This window comes from Chiloscyllium plagiosum, unplaced genomic scaffold (assembly GCF_037043375.1).
Source record: "Chiloscyllium plagiosum isolate Xiang-an unplaced genomic scaffold, Cpla_swu_hap1 HiC_scaffold_28, whole genome shotgun sequence".
Classification (NCBI taxonomy): domain Eukaryota; kingdom Metazoa; phylum Chordata; class Chondrichthyes; order Orectolobiformes; family Hemiscylliidae; genus Chiloscyllium; species Chiloscyllium plagiosum.
The window spans coordinates 2,497,470-2,520,394 of NW_028270166.1; the positions used below are offsets into that span (position 1 = coordinate 2,497,470).

At 52.7% G+C, this 22,925-nt stretch overlaps 1 protein-coding gene across 1 annotated transcript in view; it reads left to right on the forward strand.

Annotated features, from left to right (window-relative positions):
- The window catches only part of cpamd8 (C3 and PZP like alpha-2-macroglobulin domain containing 8), a 507,250-nt gene that overhangs the window by 49,823 nt on the left and 434,502 nt on the right, over positions 1–22,925 (forward strand). The window contains 2 exon segments of the mRNA XM_087975878.1: positions 18,983–19,000; positions 20,468–20,522. Of these exon segments, the coding sequence (XP_087832004.1) occupies positions 18,983–19,000; positions 20,468–20,522 (73 nt within the window).

The window sequence follows — 22,925 nt, forward strand, 5'->3', positions numbered from 1 at the left end:
AGGGTGTGAGTGTCACTGGTGATCTAGTGTGTGTGGGAGGTGAGAGTGTCATTGGTGATCATGTGTGTACGGGGATGTGTGAATATCACTGGTGATCTAGTGGGTGTGGTGAGGTGTGAGTGTCACTGGTGATCTAGTGGGTGTGTGGGAGGCGTTAGTGTCACTGGTGATCTAGTGGGTGTGTGGGGAGGGTGTGAGTGTCACTGGTGATCCAGTGGGTGTGGGGAGGTGAGAGTGGCATTGGTGATCATGTGTGTATGGGGATGTGTGAATATCACGTGATCTAGTGGGTGTATGGGGAGGGTGTGAGTGTCACTGGTGATCTAGTGGGTGTGTGGTGAGGTGTGAGTGTCACTGGTGATCTAGTGGGTGTGTGGTGAGGTGTGAGTGTCACTGGTGATCTCGTGGGTGTGTGGGAGGTGTGAGTGTCACTGGTGATCTAGTGGGTGTGTGGGGAGGTGTGAGTGTCACTGGTGATCTGGTGTGTGTGTGTGGTGAGGAGTGAGTGTCACTGGTGATCTGGTGGGTACGGGGAGGTGTGAGTGTCACTGATGATCTAGTGGGTGTGTGGGGAGGTGTGAGGGTCACTGGTGATCGAGTGAGTGTGTGGGGAGGTGTGAGTGTCACTGGTGATCTAGTGGGTGTGGGGAGTGTGAGCGTCACTGGTGATCTAGTGGGTGTGGGGAGGTGTGAGTGTCACTGGTGATCTCGTGGGTGCATGGAGAGGTATGTTAGTGTCGCTGGTGATCTCGTGGGTGTGTGGGGAGGTGAGAGTGTCAATAGTGATCTAGTGGGTGTGTGGTGAGGTGTGAGTGGCACTGGTGATCTAGTGTCTGGGGGGAGGTGAGAGTGTCACTGGTGATCTTGTGGGTGTGTGGGGAGGTGTGAGTGTCATTGGTGATCTAGTGTCTGTGGGGAGGTGTGAGTGTCATTGGTGATCTAGTGTCTGTGGGGAGGTGTGTGTGTCACTGGTGATCTAGTGTGTGTGTGGGGAGGTGAGAGTGTCACTGCTAATCTAGTGGGTGTATGGTGAGGTGTGTTAGTGTCGCTGTTGATCTAGTGGGTGTGTGCGGAGGTGTGAGTGTCACTGGTGATCTGGTGGGTGTGTGGTGAGGTGAGAGTGTCACTGGTGATCTAGTGTGTGTTTGGTGAGGTGTGAGTGGCACTGGTGATCTAGTGTGTGTGGGGAGGTGAGAGTGTCATTGGTGATCTCGTGGGTGTGTGGGGAGGTGTGAGTGTCTCTGGTGTTCTGGTGGGTATGGGGAGGTGTGAGTGTCACTGGTGATCTATTGTGGGTGTGGTGTGAGTGTCACTAGTGATCTAGTGGGTGTGTGGGGAGGTGAGAGTGTCACTGGTGATCTAGTGGGTGTCAGGGGAGGTGTGAGTGTCACTGGTGATCTAGTGTGTGTGTGGTGAGGTGTGAGTGTCACTGGTGAACTCGTGGGTGTGTGGGGAGGTGAGAGTGTCACTGATGATTTAGTGTGTGTGGGGAGGTGTGGGTGTCACTGGTGATCTCGTGGGTGTATGGGGAGGTGTGTTAGTGTCGCTGGTGATCTAGTGGGTGTGTGGGGAGGTGAAAGTGTCACTTGTGATCTCGTGGGTGTATGGGGGGAGGTCTGTTAGTGTCACTGGTGATCTGGTGTGTGTGTGGTGAGGTGTGAGTGGCACTGGTGATCAGGTGGGTGTGTGGGGAGGTGTGGGTGTCACTGGTGATCTGGTTGGTGTACGGTGAGGTGTGAGTGTCACTGGTGATCTAGTTGGTGTGTGGTGAGGTGAGAGTGTCACTGGTGATCACGCGTGTGTGGGGAGGTGTGAGTGTCACTGGTGATCTAGTGGGTGTGTGGTGCGGAGTGAGTGTCACTGGTGATCTGGTGTGTGTGTCGTGAGGTGTGAGTGGCACTGGTGATCTCGTGGGTGTGTGGTGAGGTGTGAGTGTCACTGGTGATCTAGTGTCTGGGGGGGTGAGAGTGTCACTGGTGATCTAGTGGGAGTATGGGGAGGGTGTGAGTGTCACTGGTGATCTAGTGTGTGTGGGAGGTGAGAGTGTCATTGGTGATCATGTGTGTACGGGGATGTGTGATTATCACTGGTGATCTAGTGGGTGTGGTGAGGTGTGAGTGTCACTGGTGATCTAGTGGGTGTGTGGGAGGCGTTAGTGTCACTGGTGATCTAGTGGGTGTGTGGGGAGCGTGTGAGTGTCACTGGTGATCCAGTGGGTGTGGGGAGGTGAGAGTGGCATTGGTGATCATGTGTGTATGGGGATGTGTGAATATCACGTGATCTAGTGGGTGTATGGGGAGGGTGTGAGTGTCACTGGTGATCTAGTGGGTGTGTGGTGAGGTGTGAGTGTCACTGGTGATCTAGTGGGTGTGTGGTGAGGTGTGAGTGTCACTGGTGATCTAGTGGGTGTGTGGGAGGTGTGAGTGTCACTGGTGATCTAGTGGGTGTGTGGGGAGGTGTGAGTGTCACTGGTGATCTGGTGTGTGTGTGTGGTGAGGTGTGCGTGTCTCTGGTGTTCTGGTGGGTATGGGGAGGTGTGAGCGTCACTGGTGATCTATTGTGTGTGTGGTGTGGTGTGAGTGTCACTGGTGATCTCGTGGGTGTGTGGGGAGGTGTGAGTGTCACTAGTGATCTAGTGGGTGTGTGGGGAGGTGAGAGTGTCACTGGTGATCTAGTGGGTGTCAGGGGAGGTGTGAGTGTCACTGGTGATCTAGTGTGTGTGGTGAGGTGTGAGTGTCACTGGTGATCTAGTGGGTCTGTGGGAGGTGTTAGTGTCACTGGTGATCTAGTGTGTGTGTGGTGAGGTGTGAGTGTCACTGGTGAACTCGTGGGTGTGTGGGGAGGTGTGAGTGTCACTGATAATCTAGTGGGTTTGGGGAGGTGAGAGTGTCACTAGTGATCTCGTGGGTGTATGGGGAGGTGTGTTAGTGTCACTGGTGATCTTGTGGGTGTGTGGGGAGGTGAGAGTGTCACTGATGATTTAGTGTGTGTGGGGAGGTGTGGGTGTCACTGGTGATCTCGTGGGTGTGTGGGGAGGTGAGAGTGTCACTGATGATTTAGTGTGTGTGGGGAGGTGTGGGTGTCACTGGTGATCTCGTGGGTGTGTGGGGAGGTGAGAGTGTCACTGATGATTTAGTGTGTGTGAGGAGGTGTGTTAGTGTCACTGGTGATCTCGTGGGTGTGGGGAGGTGTGAGTGTCGCTGGTGATCTAGTGGGTGTGTGGGGAGGTGAAAATGTCACTTGTGATCTGGTGGGTGTATGGGGGGAGGTGTGTTAGTGTCACTGGTGATCTGGTGTGTGTGTGGTGAGGTGAGAGTGTCATTGGTGATCTCGTGGGTGTGTGGGGAGGTGTGAGTGTCTCTGGTGTTCTGGTGGGTATGGGGAGGTGTGAGTGTCACTGGTGATCTATTGTGGGTGTGGTGTGAGTGTCACTAGTGATCTAGTGGGTGTGTGGGGAGGTGAGAGTGTCACTGGTGATCTAGTGGGTGTCAGGGGAGGTGTGAGTGTCACTGGTGATCTAGTGTGTGTGTGGTGAGGTGTGAGTGTCACTGGTGAATTCGTGGGTGTGTGGGGAGGTAAGAGTGTCACTGATGATTTAGTGTGTGTGGGGAGGTGTGGGTGTCACTGGTGATCTCGTGGGTGTATGGGGAGGTGTGTTAGTGTCGCTGGTGATCTAGTGGGTGTGTGGGGAGGTGAAAGTGTCACTTGTGATCTCGTGGGTGTATGGGGGGAGGTGTGTTAGTGTCACTGGTGATCTGGTGTGTGTGTGGTGAGGTGTGAGTGGCACTGGTGATCAGGTGGGTGTGTGGGGAGGTGTGGGTGTCACTGGTGATCTTGTGGGTGTGTGGGGAGGTGAGATTGTCACTGATGATCTAGTGTGTGTGGTGAGGTGTGAGTGGCACTGGTGATCTCGTAGGTGTGTGGGGAGGCGTGAGTGTCGCTGGTGATCTAGTGGGTCTTTGTGGAGGTGTGAGTGTCACTGGTGATCTCGTGTGTGTGTGGTGAGGTGTGAGCGGCACTGGTGATCTCTTGGGTGTGTGGGGAGGTGTGAGTGTCGCTGATGACCTAGTGGGTGTGTGTGGAGGTGTGAGGGTCACTGGTGATCCAGTGGGTCTGTGGTGAGGTGTGAGGGTCACTGGTGATCGAGTGGGTGTGTGGTGAGGTGTGAGTGTCGCTTGTGATCTAGTGGGTGTGTGTGGAGGTGTGAGGGTCACTGGTGATCCAGTGGGTCTGTGGTGAGGTGTGAGGGTCACTGGTGATCTAGTGGGTGTGTGGTGAGGTGTGAGTGTCGCTAGTGATCTAGTGGGTGTGTGTGGAGGTGTGAGGGTCACTGGTGATCTAGTGGGTGTGTGCTGAGGTGAGAGTGTCACTGGTGATCTTGTGGGTGTGTGGGGAGGTGTGAGTGTCATTGGTGATCTAGTGTCTATGGGGAGGTGTGGGTGTCACTGGTGATCTAGTGGGTGTGTGGGGAGGTGTGAGGGTCATTGGTGATCTAGTGGGTGTATGGTGAGGTGTGTGAGTGTCACTGGTGATCTAGTGTGTGAGTGGGGAGGTGTGTGTGTCACTGGTGATCTAGTGTCTGTGGGGTGTTGAGAGTGTCACTGGTGATCTTGTGTGTGTGTGGGGAGGTGAGAGTGCCACTGGTAATCTGGTTGGTGTACGGTGAGGTGTGAGTGTCACTGGTGATCTAGTTGGTGTGTGGTGAGGTGAGAGTGTCACTGGTGATCACGCGTGTGTGGGGAGGTGTGAGTGTCACTGGTGATCTAGTGGGTGTGTGGTGCGGAGTGAGTGTCACTGGTGATCTGGTGTGTGTGTCGTGAGGTGTGAGTGGCACTGGTGATCTCGTGGGTGTGTGGTGAGGTGTGAGTGTCACTGGTGATCTAGTGTCTGGGGGGGTGAGAGTGTCACTGGTGATCTAGTGGGAGTATGGGGAGGGTGTGAGTGTCACTGGTGATCTAGTGTGTGTGGGAGGTGAGAGTGTCATTGGTGATCATGTGTGTACGGGGATGTGTGAATATCACTGGTGATCTAGTGGGTGTGGTGAGGTGTGAGTGTCACTGGTGATCTAGTGGGTGTGTGGGAGGCGTTAGTGTCACTGGTGATCTAGTGGGTGTGTGGGGAGGGTGTGAGTGTCACTGGTGATCCAGTGGGTGTGGGGAGGTGAGAGTGGCATTGGTGATCATGTGTGTATGGGGATGTGTGAATATCACGTGATCTAGTGGGTGTATGGGGAGGGTGTGAGTGTCACTGGTGATCTAGTGGGTGTGTGGTGAGGTGTGAGTGTCACTGGTGATCTAGTGGGTGTGTGGTGAGGTGTGAGTGTCACTGGTGATCTAGTGGGTGTGTGGGAGGTGTGAGTGTCACTGGTGATCTAGTGGGTGTGTGGGGAGGTGTGAGTGTCACTGGTGATCTGGTGTGTGTGTGTGGTGAGGAGTGAGTGTCACTGGTGATCTGGTGGGTACGGGGAGGTGTGAGTGTCACTGATGATCTAGTGGGTGTGTGGGGAGGTGTGAGGGTCACTGGTGATCGAGTGAGTGTGTGGGGAGGTGTGAGTGTCACTGGTGATCTAGTGGGTGTGGGGAGTGTGAGCGTCACTGGTGATCTAGTGGGTGTGGGGAGGTGTGAGTGTCACTGGTGATCTCGTGGGTGCATGGAGAGGTATGTTAGTGTCGCTGGTGATCTCGTGGGTGTGTGGGGAGGTGAGAGTGTCAATAGTGATCTAGTGGGTGTGTGGTGAGGTGTGAGTGGCACTGGTGATCTAGTGTCTGGGGGGAGGTGAGAGTGTCACTGGTGATCTTGTGGGTGTGTGGGGAGGTGTGAGTGTCATTGGTGATCTAGTGTCTGTGGGGAGGTGTGAGTGTCATTGGTGATCTAGTGTCTGTGGGGAGGTGTGTGTGTCACTGGTGATCTAGTGTGTGTGTGGGGAGGTGAGAGTGTCACTGCTAATCTAGTGGGTGTATGGTGAGGTGTGTTAGTGTCGCTGTTGATCTAGTGGGTGTGTGCGGAGGTGTGAGTGTCACTGGTGATCTGGTGGGTGTGTGGTGAGGTGAGAGTGTCACTGGTGATCTAGTGTGTGTTTGGTGAGGTGTGAGTGGCACTGGTGATCTAGTGTGTGTGGGGAGGTGAGAGTGTCATTGGTGATCTCGTGGGTGTGTGGGGAGGTGTGAGTGTCTCTGGTGTTCTGGTGGGTATGGGGAGGTGTGAGTGTCACTGGTGATCTATTGTGGGTGTGGTGTGAGTGTCACTAGTGATCTAGTGGGTGTGTGGGGAGGTGAGAGTGTCACTGGTGATCTAGTGGGTGTCAGGGGAGGTGTGAGTGTCACTGGTGATCTAGTGTGTGTGTGGTGAGGTGTGAGTGTCACTGGTGAACTCGTGGGTGTGTGGGGAGGTGTGGGTGTCACTGGTGATCTCGTGGGTGTATGGGGAGGTGTGTTAGTGTCACTGGTGATCTTGTGGGTGTGTGGGGAGGTGAGAGTGTCACTGATGATTTAGTGTGTGTGGTGAGGTGTGAGTGGCACTGGTGATCTCATGGGTGTGTGGGGAGGTGTGACTGTCGCTGGTGATCTAGTGTGTGTGTGGTGAGGTGTGAGTGGCATGGTGATCTTGTGGGTGTGTGGGGAGGTGTGAGTGTCGCTGGTGATCTAGTGGGTGTGTGTGGAGGTCTGAGTGTCACTGGTGATCTAGTGTGTGTGTGGTGAGGTGTGAGTGGCACTGGTGATCCAGTGGGTGTGGGGAGGTGTGAGTGTCACTGGTGATCTCGTGGGTGTATGGAGAGGTGTGTTAGTGTCGCTGGTGATCTCGTGGGTGTGTGGGGAGGTGAGAGTGTCACTAGTGATCTCGTGGGTGTATGGGGGGAGGTGTGTTAGTGTCACTGGTGATCTGGTGTGTGTGTGGTGAGGTGTGAGTGTCACTGGTGATCGAGTGGGTGTGGGGAGGTGTGGGTGTCACTGGTGATCTTGTGGGTGTGTGGGGAAGTGTGAGTGTCGCTGGTGATCTCTTGGGTGTATGGTGAGGTGTGAGTGGCACTGGTGATCTCGTAGGTGGGTGGGGAGGTGTGAGTGTCGCTGGTGATCTAGTGGGTCTTTGTGGAGGTGTGAGTGTCACTGGTGATCTCGTGTGTGTGTGGTGAGGTGTGAGCGGCACTGGTGTTCTCTTGGGTGTGTGGGGAGGTGTGAGTGTCGCTGATGACCTAGTGGGTGTGTGTGGAGGTGTGAGGGTCACTGGTGATCCAGTGGGTCTGTGGTGAGGTGTGAGGGTCACTGGTGATCTAGTGGGTGTGTGCTGAGGTGAGAGTGTCACTGGTGATCTTGTCGGTGTGTGGGGAGGTGTGAGTGTCATTGGTGATCTAGTGTCTGTGGGGAGGTGTGGGTGTCACTGGTGATCTAGTGTGTGTGTGGGGAGGTGAGAGTGTCACTGCTAATCTAGTGTGTGTATGGTGAGGTGTGTTAGTGTCGCTGTTGATCTAGTGGGTGTGTGGGGAGGTGTGAGGGTCACTGGTGATCTAGTGGGTGTGTGGTGAGGTGTGAGTGTAACTGATGATGTAGTCTGTGGGGAGGTGTGAGTGTCACTGGCGATCTAGTGTGTGTGGGGAGGTGAGAGTGTCATTGGTGATCATGTGTGTATGGGGATGTGTGAGTATCCCTGGTGATCTAGTGGGTGTGGTGAGGTCTGAGTGTCATTGGGGATCTAGTGTGTGTGTGGTGTGGTGTGAGTGGCACTGGTGATTTCATGGGTGTGTGGGGAGGTGTGAGTGTCGCTGGTGATCTAGTGGGTGTGTGGGGAGGTGTGTGTGTCACTGGTGCTCTAGTGGGTGTGTGGGGAGGTGAGAGTGTCACTGGTGATCTAGTGGGTGTGTGGTGAGGTGTGAGTGTCACTGGTGATCTAGTGGGTCTGTGGGAGGTGTGAGTGTCACTGGTGATCTAGTGTCTTGGGGGGTGAGGTGTGAGTGGCACTGGTGAACTCGTGGGTGTGTGGGGAGGTGTGAGTGTCGCTGGTGATCTAGTGGGTGTGTGGGGAGGTGTGAGTGTCACTGGTCATCTAGTGGGTGTCAGGGGAGGTGTGCGTGTCACTGATGATCTAGTGTGTGTGGTGAGGTGTGAGTGTCACTGGTGATCTAGTGGGTCTGTGGGAGGTGTGAGTGTCACTGGTGATCTAGTGTGTGTGTGGTGAGGTGTGAGTGTCACTGGTGAACTCGTGGGTGTGTGGGGAGGTGTGAGTGTCACTGATAATCTAGTGGGTTTGGGGAGGTGAGAGTGTCACTAGTGATCTCGTGGGTGTATGGGGAGGTGTGTTAGTGTCACTGGTGATCTTGTGGGTGTGTGGGGAGGTGAGAGTGTCACTGATGATTTAGTGTGTGTGGAGAGGTGTGGGTGTCACTGGTGATCTCGTGGGTGTATGGAGAGGTGTGTTAGTGTCGCTGGTGATCTAGTGGGTGTGTGGGGAGGTGAAAGTGTCACTAGTGATCTCGTGGGTGTATGGGGGGAGGTGTGTTAGTGTCACTGGTGATCTGGTGTGTGTGTGGTGAGGTGTGAGTGGCACTGGTGATCAGGTGGGTGTGTGGGGAGGTGCGGGTGTCACTGGTGATCTTGTGGGTGTGTGGGGAGGTGAGAGTGTCACTGATGATCTAGTGTGTGTGGTGAGGTGTGAGTGGCACTGGTGATCTCGTAGGTGTGTGGGGAGGTGTGAGTGTCGCTGGTGATCTAGTGGGTCTTTGTGGAGGTGTGAGTGTCACTGGTGATCTCGTGTGTGTGTGGTGAGGTGTGAGCGGCACTGGTGATCTCTTGGGTGTGTGGGGAGGTGTGAGTGTCGCTGATGACCTAGTGGGTGTGTGTGGAGGTGTGAGGGTCACTGGTGATCCAGTGGGTCTGTGGTGAGGTGTGAGGGTCACTGGTGATCTAGTGGGTGTGTGGTGAGGTGTGAGTGTCGCTTGTGATCTAGTGGGTGTGTGTGGAGGTGTGAGGGTCACTGGTGATCTAGTGGGTGTGTGCTGAGGTGAGAGTGTCACTGGTGATCTTGTGGGTGTGTGTGGAGGTGTGAGTGTCATTGGTGATCTAGTGTCTATGGGGAGGTGTGGGTGTCACTGGTGATCTAGTGGGTGTGTGGGGAGGTGTGAGGGTCACTGGTGATCTAGTGGGTGTATGGTGAGGTGTGTGAGTGTCACTGGTGATCTAGTGTGTGTGTGGGGAGGTGTGAGTGTCACTGGTGATCTAGTGGGTGAGTGGGGAGGTGTGTGTGTCACTGGTGATCTAGTGTCTGTGGGGTGCTGAGAGTGTCACTGGTGATCTTGTGTGTGTGTGGGGAGGTGAGAGTGCCACTGGTAATCTGGTTGGTGTACGATGAGGTGTGAGTGTCACTGGTGATCTAGTGGGTGTGTGGTGAGGTGAGAGTGTCACTGGTGATCACGCGTGTGTGGGGAGGTGTGAGTGTCACTGGTGATCTAGTGGGTGTGTGGTGCGGAGTGAGTGTCACTGGTGATCTGGTGTGTGTGTCGTGAGGTGTGAGTGGCACTGGTGATCTCGTGGGTGTGTGGTGAGGTGTGAGTGTCACTGGTGATCTAGTGTCTGGGGGGGTGAGAGTGTCACTGGTGATCTAGTGGGAGTATGGGGAGGGTGTGAGTGTCACTGGTGATCCAGTGGGTGTGGGGAGGTGAGAGTGGCATTGGTGATCATGTGTGTATGGGGATGTGTGAATATCACGTGATCTAGTGGGTGTATGGGGAGGGTGTGAGTGTCACTGGTGATCTAGTGGGTGTGTGGTGAGGTGTGAGTGTCACTGGTGATCTAGTGGGTGTGTGGTGAGATGTGAGTGTCACTGGTGATCTAGTGGGTGTGTGGTGAGGTGTGAGTGTCACTGGTGATCTAGTGGGTGTGTGGTGAGGTGTGAGTGTCACTGGTGATCTAGTGGGTGTGTGGGAGGTGTGAGTGTCACTGGTGATCTAGTGGGTGTGTGGGGAGGTGTGAGTGTCACTGGTGATCTGGTGTGTGTGTGGGGAGGTGAGAGTGTCAATAGTGATCTAGTGGGTGTGGGGAGGTGTGAGTGTCACTGGTGATCTAGTGGGTGCGCGGAGGTGAGAGTGTCACTGATCTAGTGTATGTGGGGAGGTGTGGGTGTCGCTGGTGATCTAGTGGATGTGTGGGGAAGTGTGAGGGTCACTGGTGATCTAGTGGGTGTATGGTGAGATGTGAGTGGCACTGGTGATCTAGTGTCTGGGGGGAGGTGAGAGTGTCACTGGTGATCTTGTGGGTGTGTGGGGAGGTGTGAGTGTCATTGGTGATCTAGTGTCTGTGGGGAGGTGTGGGTGTCACTGGTGATCTAGTGTGTGTGTGTGTGGGGAGGTGAGAGTGTCACTGCTAATCTAGTGGGTGTATGGTGAGGTGTGTTAGTGTCGCTGTTGATCTAGTGGGTGTGTGCGGAGGTGTGCGTGTCACTGGTGATCTGGTGGGTGTGTGGTGAGGTGAGAGTGTCACTGGTGATCTAGTGTGTGTTTGGTGAGGTGTGAGTGGCACTGGTGATCTAGTGTGTGTGGGGAGGTGAGAGTGTCATTGGTGATCTCGTGTGTGTGTGGTGAGGTGTGCGTGTCTCTGGTGTTCTGGTGGGTATGGGGAGGTGTGAGTGTCACTGGTGATCTAGTGGGTGTGTGGGGAGGTGAGAGTGTCACTGGTGATCTAGTGGGTGTCAGGGGAGGTGTGAGTGTCACTGGTGATCTAGTGTGTGTGTGGTGAGGTGTGAGTGTCACTGGTGAACTCGTGGGTGTGTGGGGAGGTGAGCGTGTCACTGATGATTTAGTGTGTGTGGGGAGGTGTGGGTGTCACTGGTGATCTCGTGGGTGTATGGGGAGGTGTGTTAGTGTCACTGGTGATCTTGTGGGTGTGTGGGGAGGTGAGAGTGTCACTGATGATTTAGTGTGTGTGGTGAGGTGTGAGTGGCACTGGTGATCTCATGGGTGTGTGGGGAGGTGTGACTGTCGCTGGTGATCTAGTGTGTGTGTGGTGAGGTGTGAGTGGCATGGTGATCTCGTGGGTGTGTGGGAAGGTGTGAGTGTCGCTGGTGATCTAGTGGGTGTGTGGGGAGGTGTGAGTGGCACTGGTGATCTAGTGGGTGTGGGGAGGTGTGAGTGTCACTGGTGATCCAGTGGGTGTATGGAGAGGTGTGTTAGTGTCGCTGGTGATCTAGTGGGTGTGTGGGGAGGTGAGAGTGTCACTAGTGATCTCGTGGGTGTATGGGGGGAGGTGTGTTAGTGTCACTGGTGATCTGGTGTGTGTGTGGTGAGGTGTGAGTGTCACTGGTGATCGAGTGGGTGTGGGGAGGTGTGGGTGTCACTGGTGATCTTGTGGGTGTGTGGGGAAGTGTGAGTGTCGCTGGTGATCTCTTGGGTGTATGGTGAGGTGTGAGTGGCACTGGTGATCTCGTAGGTGGGTGGGGAGCTGTGAGTGTCGCTGGTGATCTAGTGGGTCTTTGTGGAGGTGTGAGTGTCACTGGTGATCTCGTGTGTGTGTGGTGAGGTGTGAGCGGCACTGGTGTTCTCTTGGGTGTGTGGGGAGGTGTGAGTGTCGCTGATGACCTAGTGGGTGTGTGTGGAGGTGTGAGGGTCACTGGTGATCCAGTGGGTCTGTGGGGAGGTGTGGGTGTCGCTGTTGATCTAGTGGGTGTGTGTGGAGGTGTGAGGGTCACTGGTGATCTAGTGGGTGTGTGTGGAGGTGTGCGTGTAACTGATGATGTAGTCTGTGGGGAGGTGTGAGTGTCACTGGCGATCTAGTGTGTGTGGGGAGGTGAGAGTGTCATTGGTGATCATGTGTGTATGGGGATGTGTGAGTATCCCTGGTGATCTAGTGGGTGTGGTGAGGTCTGAGTGTCATTGGTGATCTAGTGTGTGTGTGGTGTGGTGTGAGTGGCACTGGTGATTTCATGGGTGTGTGGGGAGGTGTGAGTGTCGCTGGTGATCTAGTGGGTGTGTGGGGAGGTGCGTGTGTCACTGGTGCTCTAGTGGGTGTGTGGGGAGGTGAGAGTGTCACTGGTGATCTAGTGGGTGTGTGGTGAGGTGTGAGTGTCACTGGTGATCTAGTGGGTCTGTGGGAGGTGTGAGTGTCGCTGGTGATCTAGTGTCTTGGGGGGTGAGGTGTGAGTGGCACTGGTGAACTCGTGGGTGTGTGGGGAGGTGTGAGTGTCGCTGGTGATCTAGTGGGTGTGTGGGGAGGTGTGAGTGTCACTGGTCATCTAGTGGGTGTGGGGATGTGTGAGTGTCACTGGTGATCTCGTGGGTGTGTTACTGTCGCTGGTGATCTAGTGGGTGTGTGGGGAGGTGAGAGTGTCACTTGTGATCTCGTGGGTGTATGGGGAGGTGTGTTAGTGTCACTGGTGATCTGGTGTATGTGTGGTGAGGTGTGAGTGTCACTGGTGATCGAGTGGGTGTGTGGTGAGGTGTGAGTGTCACTGGTGATCTTGTGGGTGTGTGGGGAGGTGAGAGTGTCACTGATCTAGTGTGTGTGGGGAGGTGTGGGTGTCACTGGTGATCTAGTGGGTGTGTGGTGAGGTGTGAGTGTCCCTGGTGATGTGTGTGTGTGGGGAGGTGTGAGTGTCACTGGTGATCTCGTGTGTGTGTGTGGTGAGGTGTGAGTGGCACTGGTGATCTCGTGGGCGTGTGGGGAGGTGTGAGTGTCGCTGGTGATCTCGTGGGTGTATGGAGAGGTGTGTTAGTGTCGCTGGTGATCTAGTGTGTGTGGTGAGGTGTGAGTGTCACTGGTGATCTAGTGGGTCTGTGGGAGGTGTGAGTGTCACTGGTGATCTAGTGTGTGTGTGGTGAGGTGTGAGTGGCACAGGTGGTCTCATGGGTGTGTGGGGAGGTGTGAGTGTCGCTGGTGATCTAGTGGGTGTGTGTGGAGGTCTGAGTGTCACTGGTGATCTAGTGGATGTATGGGGAGGGTGTGAGTGTCACTGGTGATCTAGTGGGTGTGTGGTGAGGTGTGAGTGTCACTGGTGATCTAGTGTGTGTGTAGTGAGGTGTGAGCGGCACTGGTGATCTCGTGGGTGTGTGTCTGGAGGTGTGAGTGTCGCTGGTGATCTAGTGGGTGTGTGTGGAGGTGTGAGGGTCACTGATGATCTAGTGGGTGTGGGGAGGAGTGAGTGTCACTGGTGATCTTGTGGGTGTGTGGTGAGGTGTGTTTGTAACTGGTGATCTAGTGTCTGGGGGGAGGTGAGAGTGTCACTGGTGATCTTGTGGGTGTGTGGGGAGGTGTGAGTGTCACTGGTGATCTAGTGGGTGTGGGGAGGTGTGAGTGTCGCTGGTGATCTAGTAGGTGTGTGGTGAGGTGTGAGTGTCCCTACTGATTTAGTGGGTGTGTGGGGAGGTGTGAGTGTCACTGGTGATCTCGTGGGTGTGTGGGAAGGTGTGAGTGTCACTGGGGATCTAGTGGGGGAATGTGAGTGTTACTGGTGATCTAGTGGGTCTGTGGGGAGATGTGAGTGTCACTGATGATCTAGTGGGTGTGGGGAGGAGTGAGTGTCACTGGTGATCTAGTGGGTGTATGGGGAGGTGTGAGTGTCACTGGTGATCTAGTGGGTGTGTGGTGAGGTGTGTGTGTCGCTGGTGATCTCGTGGGTGTGTGGGGAGGTGTGAGGATCACTGGTGATCTAGTGGGTGTGTGGTGAGGAGTGAGTGTCACTGGTGATATGGTGGGGAGATGTGAGTGTCACTGGTGATCTAGTGGGTGTGTGGGGAGGTGTGAGTGTCACTGGTGATCTAGTGGGTGTGGTGAGGTGTGAGTGTCACTGGTGATCTAGTGGGTGTGTGGGGAGGTGTGAGTGTCACTGGTGATCTAGTGGGTGTGTGGCACGGTGTGTGTGTCACTGGTGATCTAGTGGGTGTGTGAGGAGGTGTGTGTGTCACTGGTGATCTAGTGTCTTGGGGGGTGAAAGTATCACTGGTGATCTAGTGGATGTATGGGGAGGGTGTGAGTGTCACTGGTGATCTAGTGGGTGTGTGGGCATGTGTGAGTATCACTGGTGATCTAGTGGGTGTGTGGTGAGGTGTGAGTGTCACTGGTGATCTAGTGTGTGTGTAGTGAGGTGTGAGCGGCACTGGTGATCTTGTGGGTGTGTGGGGAGGTGTGAGTGTCGCTGGTGATCTAGTGGGTGTGTGTGGAGGTGTGAGGGTCACTGGTGATCTAGTGTGTGTGTGGTGAGGTGTGAGTCACTGGTGATCTAGTGGGTGTGTGGGGAGGTGTGGGTGTCACTGGTGATCTAGTGGGTGTGTGGGGAGGTGTGGGTGTCACTGGTGATCTAGTGCGTGTGTGGGGAAATGTGAGTGTCACTGGTGATCTAGTGGGTGTGTGGGCATGTGTGAGTATCACTGGTGATCTAGTGGGTGTGTGGTGAGATGTGAGTGTCACTGGTGATCTAGTGTGTGTGTAGTGAGGTGTGAGTGGCACTGGTGATCTTGTGGGTGTGTGGGGAGGTGTGAGTGTCGCTGGTGATCTAGTGGGTGTGTGTGGAGGTGTGAGGGTCACTGGTGATCTAGTGTGTGTGTGGTGAGGTGTGAGTGTCACTGATGATCTCGTGGGTGTGTGGGGAGGTGTGAGTGTCACTGGTGATCTAGTGGGTGTGTGGGGAGGTGTGAGTGTCACTGGTGATCTAGTGGGTGTGTGGGGAGGTGTGGGTGTCACTGGTGATCTAGTGGGGGGATGTGAGTGTTACTGGTGATCTAGTGGGTCTGTGGGGAGATGTGAGTGTCACTGATGATCTAGTGGGTGTGGGGAGGAGTGAGTGTCACTGGTGATCTAGTGGGTGTATGGGGAGGGTGTGAGTGTCACTGGTGATCTAGTGGGTGTGTGGGGAGGTGTGGGTGTCACTGGTGATCTAGTGTGTGTGTGGGGAAATGTGAGTGTCACTGGTGATCTAGTGGGTGTGTGGGCAGGTGTGAGTGTCACTGGTGATCTCGTGTGTGTGTGGGGAGGTGTGAGTGTCACTGGTGATCTAGTGTGTGTGGGGAGGTGTGAGTGTCACTGGTGATCTAGTGTGTGTGTGTGGTGAGGTGTGAGTGGCACTGGTGATCTCGTGGGTGGGTGGGGAGGTGTGAGTGTCGCTGGTGATCTAGTGGGTGTGGGGAGGTGTGAGCGTCACTGGTCATCTCGTGGGTGTGGGGATGTGTGAGTGTCACTGATGATCTAGTGGGTGTGGGGAGGTGTGAGTGTCCCTAGTGATCTAGTGGGTGTGTGGGGAGGTGTGAGTGTCACCGGTGATCTGGTGGGTGTGTGGGGAGGTGTGAGTGTCACTGGTGATCTAGTGGGTGTGTGTGGAGGTGTGAGTGTCACTGGTGATCTAGTGGGTGTGGGGAGGAGTGAGTGTCACTGGTGATCTAGTAGGTGTATGGGGAGGTGTGAGTGTCACTGGTGATCTAGTGGGTGTGTGGTGACGTGTGTGTGTCGCTGGTGATCTCGTGGGTGTGTGGGGAGGTGTGGGTGTCACTGGTGATCTAGTGCGTGTGTGGGGAAATGTGAGTGTCACTGGTGATCTAGTTGGTGTGTGGGGAGGTGTGAGTGTCACTGGTGATCTAGTTGGTGTGTGGGGAGGTGTGAGTGTCACTGGTGATCTAGTGTTTGTGTGGGGAGGTTGAGTGTCACTGGTGATCTAGTGGGTGTGGGGAGGTGTGAGTGTCACTGGTGATCTAGTGGGTGTGTGGGGAGGCGTGAGTATCACTGGTGATCTAGTGGGTGTGTGGCAAGGTGTGTGTGTCACTGGTGATCTAGTGGGTGTGTGAGGAGGTGTGTGTGTCACTGGTGATCTAATGTTTTGGGGGGTGAAAGTGTCACTGGTGATCTAGTGGGTGTATGGGGAGGGTGTGAGTGTCACTGGTGATCTAGTGGGTGTGGGGAGGTGAGAGTATCATTGGTGATCAGGTGTGTATGGGGAGGTTTGAGTGTCATTGGTGATCTAGGGGGTGTGTGGGCATGTGTGAGTATCACTGGTGATCTAGGGGGTGTGTGGTGAGGTGTGAGTGTCACTGGTGATCTAGTGTGTGTGTGGTGAGGTGTGAGTGTCACTGGTGATCTAGTGTGTGTGGGGTGGTGAGAGTGTCATTGGTGATCTAGTGGGTGTGGGGAAGTGTGAGTGTCACTGGTGATCTAGTGTGTGTGGGGTGGTGAGAGTGTCATTGGTGATCTCGTGGGTGTGGGGAGGTGTGAGTGTCAGTGGTGATCTAGTGGGTATTAAATGCATGAAGCATCAACAGCTGCAGAAACTTCAGGTCTGGTGTCAGAACTCAAGCTTTGGCTCTTGGGATAGCTTCAGTGGATTAGTGAGTGAGGGAGGGTCCTCCGATCAGAAGAACAACGTGTGGAATCAGTTTGGGTCGAGCTTATAAACAGTGAGAGTCAGCACAACTATTGGTTGGAATAGTTTCTTGGCCACTGAGGGGTATGGTAAATAATTTTTAGGGATGAGTGACCACATATATCCTTAAGCAAGGGAAATTATGAAGACTTGAGCAAACAAATTGGCTTGAGGTGAATTGTGAAAACACAAGGAAAGGCATGATGGTACATAGGCGATGGACAGTCAGCAAACAGCTAATACATGACTTAAAGCGTCTCTCCATTCTTTCATGTTGCAAAAACTCAAAAAATATGTTAATTGTAGCCAACGAAGGAAGTTTAGGGTTGTATATGACTGAAAGAAAATGTCTATAAAGTTTCCGGAAATAGCAGTAATGCTGAGGACTGGGAGGACAGGAAACTGATAAGGACAGGGAGGATGGAATGTAAATGCAATCTACCAGAAACATAAAAACAGACTGTAAAAGCTTTGGTTGGTACATAAAAATGAATGTGGGATCATTAGATGCAGAGTCAGGAGAATTTATAATGGGGAACAGAGAAATGGCAGAGAAACTAAATGATTACTTTGTGTCTGTTTTCACTGAGCAAGAAATCTTTGAGATGTCGAGATCTCAGTGGCTCGGGAGAGTAAATGAAGGGAATGAGCTGTCATAGGAAGGTTGTACTGGATAAATGAATTGGACTGAAAGTTGAAAAATCCCCAGGGCTTGTTGGTGTCTACATCCCAGAGTGTTGAAGGAAATGGCTAAAAAGATAGTCATTGCATTGATTATTATTTTCCAAAGTTTCATAGATTCTGCATTGATTCTTGTGGATTGGACGGGACCCCCTATTAAAGAAAGAATGGAGAGAGAAAATGGAACTACAGGCCTGTTAGCATTACATCAGGAGAAGGACAAATACTCACGGCACATGAAATGGAATAGAATGTGGTCCAAAATGTGAATATGCGTGGAGTTATTTACTTTGATAGAGAAACAGAAAGGGAGAGTATTTATGAAATGATGTGAGGTTGGGCAGTGGGTCTGTGTTCAGACAGCTACAGTGAGATCGGCTGTCTACACATGGGGATTGGAGTCCAACAGTAAAGGTACCTGACTCAGTGAGACTACACCTGAAATATTGTGTACGTTTTGGTCATCATCTTTACGGGGGAATACTTTTATCATCAAGGAAGATTAAGCTGATTCATCTGGTTCATCCCTGGTATGGTTTGATCCTCCGATGAGGAGACTGAACGTGTGTCCTGTCTCTTACACCCACCCCCCTGGCAATATGCTCACCCTCACTCTCCCTCCTGCCCACCCTGACCTATTCACCCCCATTCCTCTGTACCTATTCTCCCTCCTTCCTGCCCCTACCCTTGACACATGCACCCCTCCCCCACTTCCTTCACCCCTTACCCTCCTTCCTCCCCCTGACTCATGCACTCTCACCCTCCCTCCCTCTGGCCTGTACGTCGTTGGTGGCCATTAGCAGTAGGATCAGCCTCAAATATTCAGCTCCTCAAACCTGTACCTCTGCTGAACCCTGAGCGACGTACCATTTACTAAACACAGGGACATCAAGGTTAGTTTGTTTTTAGTGCTCTTGCTCTGCGTGTCCAGTGATCTATGAAATTCATGGCATTTGTCCTGTGCTGTAGGTTTATGCAGCAGGGAGCAATTTGCCCACCTTGGATCACGGAAGGCGCTGTTGGAATGAGCGAGAACTGTACACTGAATATGCACGAGACTAATTGGAGTGCTGACATTGAGAGGATTGGGAAGGAGGTGTTTATGGTTCAATAATGGGCTTCTTACAGACTGCCCCAAGGGCAGACTGAGCTGTCAAGGAAGATTTTGTTTTTTGTGGTTCATCTCCTTTCTAAACCATGTTCTAAATGTCATCTGATTTCACACAGAATTCCAAGTTTGGGAAATAATTTTGAAATCTGTGTCTTGTCTGTGGACTATCATAAACATAGAAACATTAATTTCATGTTTTGTTTGTGGTCATCTGACAATGGTTTTGTTGACTGTGTTGTTAGAATATTTCAGCAAAACAGTAATGTTTAATTTTCTTTATTGGAATGTGGGAGTTACTGGAACAGCCAGAACTTATAGTGCACATGCCTTGTTGAATTGCAATTGTCTTTTATTAATCTTTGCAGCGGATTCAGCCCCAATGGATGGGGGTCACTTCAGAACGAGAATAAAGAGTCTACCCTGGTGTTGGACTAGAGAGACATCTGAAGCCAGATGATAGCAGGTTTCTCTCCCTAAAGGATGTGAATGAATCTGATAACTTTGTAGTCATCCTTCCCGTGACCAGAGATGGTCAAAAGACAAATGGTGACAAGAAGTTTAATTAGTTTAATTATTAACTGCAGATTTATCTCTCTCTGGTCTCTCACTAGTTGAAGCTGTTTGCATTTTGTGGGCTGGAGACTCGGCTAGATTTGTCCTTACAGGTAGTTGAATGAGATCTGTTCAGATCAGCAAGTTATGCATTAGGGATCAGCAGGAACGTGGACTTGGACTGAATTCTTGGAGCTCTGTCAAGTGGGCCTTATTATTAAAGGAACTCATTCAGCAACACATTTGATTCAGATTTTCTCTTCTCTCTCTCTCTCTCTCTCTCTCTCTCTCTCTCTCTCTCTGTCTCTCACACAGGTCGAGGCGTATATTGTGGTGAGTACCCTGTTTACTACTTGAGAACCACACCAACAGCAGACATTGACCAGGGTGGAGGAGGTTGGCTTGAGTCTGGGTTAAAGCTGTCATGTTGTCATTGAGTGGGAATCTATTTCCTGTTGTCTTTCTTGCTTTTCCTCGTAGCCGCTATCTCCATTGCTCTTGATAATTCTACTTTTTGTCGGTCTCTGTTTTTCTGTCTCTGCCTCTTTCTCCCATGGTCTGTCTGTGTCTCTCTCACTCTTGATTCTCTCCCTCTCTGTGTCTGTCTTTCCCTCTCTTAGTGGTCCTGTACTCTCATTCTCTGTTTGCTTCACTGTTAGACAACAAATAATTCTGGTTAATGACTGATGAGCTGGTTTGCTGGACTGTCACATGATCCAATTGTCCATTCACATTCTGCCCTATCATATCAGTAAGTAGTGACTATAGAGCAACAATATGAAAATGGACAGATATAGACCTGCATCCCATTACTGTAAGGGAAAGTCACAGTAACATTCACACAACACAAGGTCCAGGCAATGACTATCTCCATTAGGAGAGAATCTAGCCATGGTTCCTTGACATTTAATGGCATTACTATCTCTGAATCCCACACTATCAACATCCTGGGGTTACCATTGATCAGTGAGGCCAGCCATATGAACACAGTGGCTGTAAGAGCAGGTCAGAGATTTGGGAATATTGCGGTGAGTAACTCACCTCCTGACTCCCCAAAGCCTGTCCACCATCTATAAGGCACAAGTCAGGAGTGTCATGGAATACTCCCCACTTGCCTGGATGGGTGCAACTCCAACAACACTCAAGAAGCTTAACACCACCCAGGACAAAGCAGCTCATTTGATTGGCATCATGTCCACAAACATCCACTCCCTCCACCACTGATGCTCAGTACCAACAGTGTGTACTACCTACAAGATGCTCTACAAAAATTCACCAAAACATCTTTAGGCTGCACCTTCCAAAATCACAACCATTTGCAATCCACCACCTGCAAGTTTCACTTCAAGTCACTCACCATCCTGAAATAAATCACTGTTCCTTCAGTGTTGCTGGCTCAAACTCCTGGAATTCCCTCCCTACAGCATCTGGACTCTTCTTAAAAATTCATTCATGGGATGAGGGCATCGCTGTATGGGCCAGTATTTATTACCCAGAGGGCAACTAAGTGTCAGCCACATGGCTGTGGGTCTGGAGTTACATGTAGGCCAGACCAGGTAAAGATGGCAACTTCCTTCCCAAAGAACGTTAGAAAACCAGATGGATTCTCTGACAATTGTTTCCTGGTTACCATCTGCTGTGGCAGGATTTGAAGCCAGGTCGCCAGGACATTATCTGGGTCTCTGGGTTAATAAGGTAGTGATATTACCACTGGGCTATGTTCGAGAATTAAATTGTGATTCAGTTTCTCATGTTCCCAGTTTCTCTCTAGTTCCCATTGTGCATGTCTCTCTCCCTCAGGATCCACGCGGCTCTCGTATGATTCTGTGGAATGACCTGAAGTCAGTGTGTTGTGGTAGGTCTATCAACTCTGACATTATTGTAAAATTGAAAGCCAAAACTGGGTGAAAGGGAGGATGTACATCAGTTCCTAATCACAACATGTCCCGATTTTAGATAAAAATCCATCAAATGCCACCTCAAAAATACCCTCTCCAATCTCGAGAGCAATGCATATGTCTGTGGGATTTAATGCTACCCATCCAAGCGTTTGACTATGGATCGTATTATAGTTCTATTCTGCATCCTTCCATACTCGCATATCCTGCAGCTAGCATCGCCAGATAACAAACAGGTTGCGGAAGCACTGCAGTTTCCTCCTCACTAACCCAGAGCAATGGCTGGGAATGGGCGAACGTGGTTCTTCGTCTCCACACTTCTTTCTCTGAATTAAAAGCAAAAGATGTTATTCATTTATGACATGTGGGAATCATTTATTGTCCATCCCTAAGTGTTCTGGAGAAAGTGAGAGTGGTTGTTGAATGTGACTGAGTGGTTTATTCAGCAACTTCAGAATGGGTCTCTTTGATGTGAGTCTGTGGGTCGGATGTATGGGAGACCAGGTCAGGAGGTGGATTTTCTTCTCTGAAGGGCAGTTGTGAACCAGATGGGTGTTACAGCGATCCGGGAATTTCCTGGTCACCATTACCGAGCGTTCCATTCCAGATTTTTGTATTTTCCTTCTGGTTTAGTTCTCTGCCTGAGGGCAGGTTAGCATCTTCGTGACCTCTGCTGCTGCCAGGGTGAAGAGGCAGCTCCTGACGCCAGCCCCAGCTGGAATGAGGATGGAACCCAACATTGACCCCAGTGTGACTCAACAGCCACTCAGCTAACTGACTCCCCTCCGAGGATACGGGTTGCTATGGCACTTTTACAAGAATGTTGTAGCCCGAGATGTGGATAGTGGTGGGAAAGGATCTAATCTTCTGTCACGTGACCAGGTGTCTCTTCTGCCATCGGTGTAGGTTGGGAGGATTAACAGGTTAATCCTCAACCAGTTTGGCCACCTTTAGGATACCCGTTTGTTGACCATTAGGTTAAGGAGTGCAACTTGAACCCAGAGACAGGGAAGTTACCCTCTCCACCAGAGATCCAATTAGGTTTATTTAATGAACTGAATTGGAGTTCCCAGCTGCTTTAGTGAGATTTAGAATAGTGTATCTGGATCTGAGTATGTGTGGGGCTGGGTGTTGGGGGAGGAGTTGCAAGTGGGTGTAGGGAGTGGTGTGAGTGGGTGTGGGGGGAGTGAGTGAGTGGGCGTGGGGGGGTGAGCGATTGGGCGTGGGGGGAGTGAGTGAGTGGGCGTGGGGGGAGTGAGTGAGTGGGCGTGGGGGGAGTGAGTGAGTGGGCGTGGGGGGAGTGAGTGAGTGGGCGTGGGGGGAGTGAGTGAGTGGGCGTGGAGTGAGTGAGTGGGCGTGGGGGGAGTGAGTGGGTGTGGGGGGAGTGAGTGAGTGGGTGTGGGGGGAGTGTGAGTGGGTGTGGGGGGAGTGTGAGTGGGTGGGCATGGGGGGGAGTGAGTGGGTGGGCGTGGGGGGAGTGAGTGAGTGGGGGTGGGGGGAGTGTGTGAGTGGGGGTGGGGGGGGAGTGTGTGAGTGGGGGTGGGGGGGAGTGTGTGAGTGGGGGTGGGGGGGAGACTGGGGGTGGGGGTGGGGGGAGTGTGTGAGTGCGGGTGGGGGGGGAGTGAGTGAGTGGGGATGGGGGGAGTGAGTGAGTGGGGGTGGGGGGAGTGTGTGAGTGGGGGTGGGGGGAGTGTGTGAGTGGGGGTGGGGGGAGTGAGTGGGGGTGGGGGGAGTGAGTGAGTGGGGGTGGGGGGAGTGAGTGAGTGGGGGTGGGGGGAGTGTGTGAGTGGGGGTGGGGGGAGTGTGTGAGTGGGGGAGAGTTGAGTGGGGGTGGGGGGGAGTGAGTGAGTGGGGGTGGGGGGGAGTGAGTGAGTGGGGGTGGGGGGGAGTGAGTGAGTGGGGGTGGGGGGGAGTGAGTGGGTGTGGGGGGGTATGTGTGTGTGTGTGTGGTGGGGTATGTGTGTGTGTGTGGTGGGTTATGTGTGTGTGTGTGGTGGGGTATATGTGTGTGTGTGTGTGTTGGGGTATATGTGTGTGTGCGCGTGGTGGGGTATATGTGTGTGTGCGCGTGGTGGGGTATATGTGTGTGTGTGTGGTGGGGTATATGTGTGTGTGTTGGGGTATATGTGTGTGTGTGTGTGTGGTGGGGTATATGTGTGTGTGTGTGTGTTGGGGTATATGTGTGTGTGCGCGTGGTGGGGTATATGTGTGTGTGCGCGTGGTGGGGTATATGTGTGTGTGTGTGGTGGGGTATATGTGTGTGTGTTGGGGTATATGTGTGTGTGTGTGTGTGGTGGGGTATATGTGTGTGTGTGGTGGGTTATGTGTGTGTGCGCGTGGTGGGGTATATGTGTGTGTGC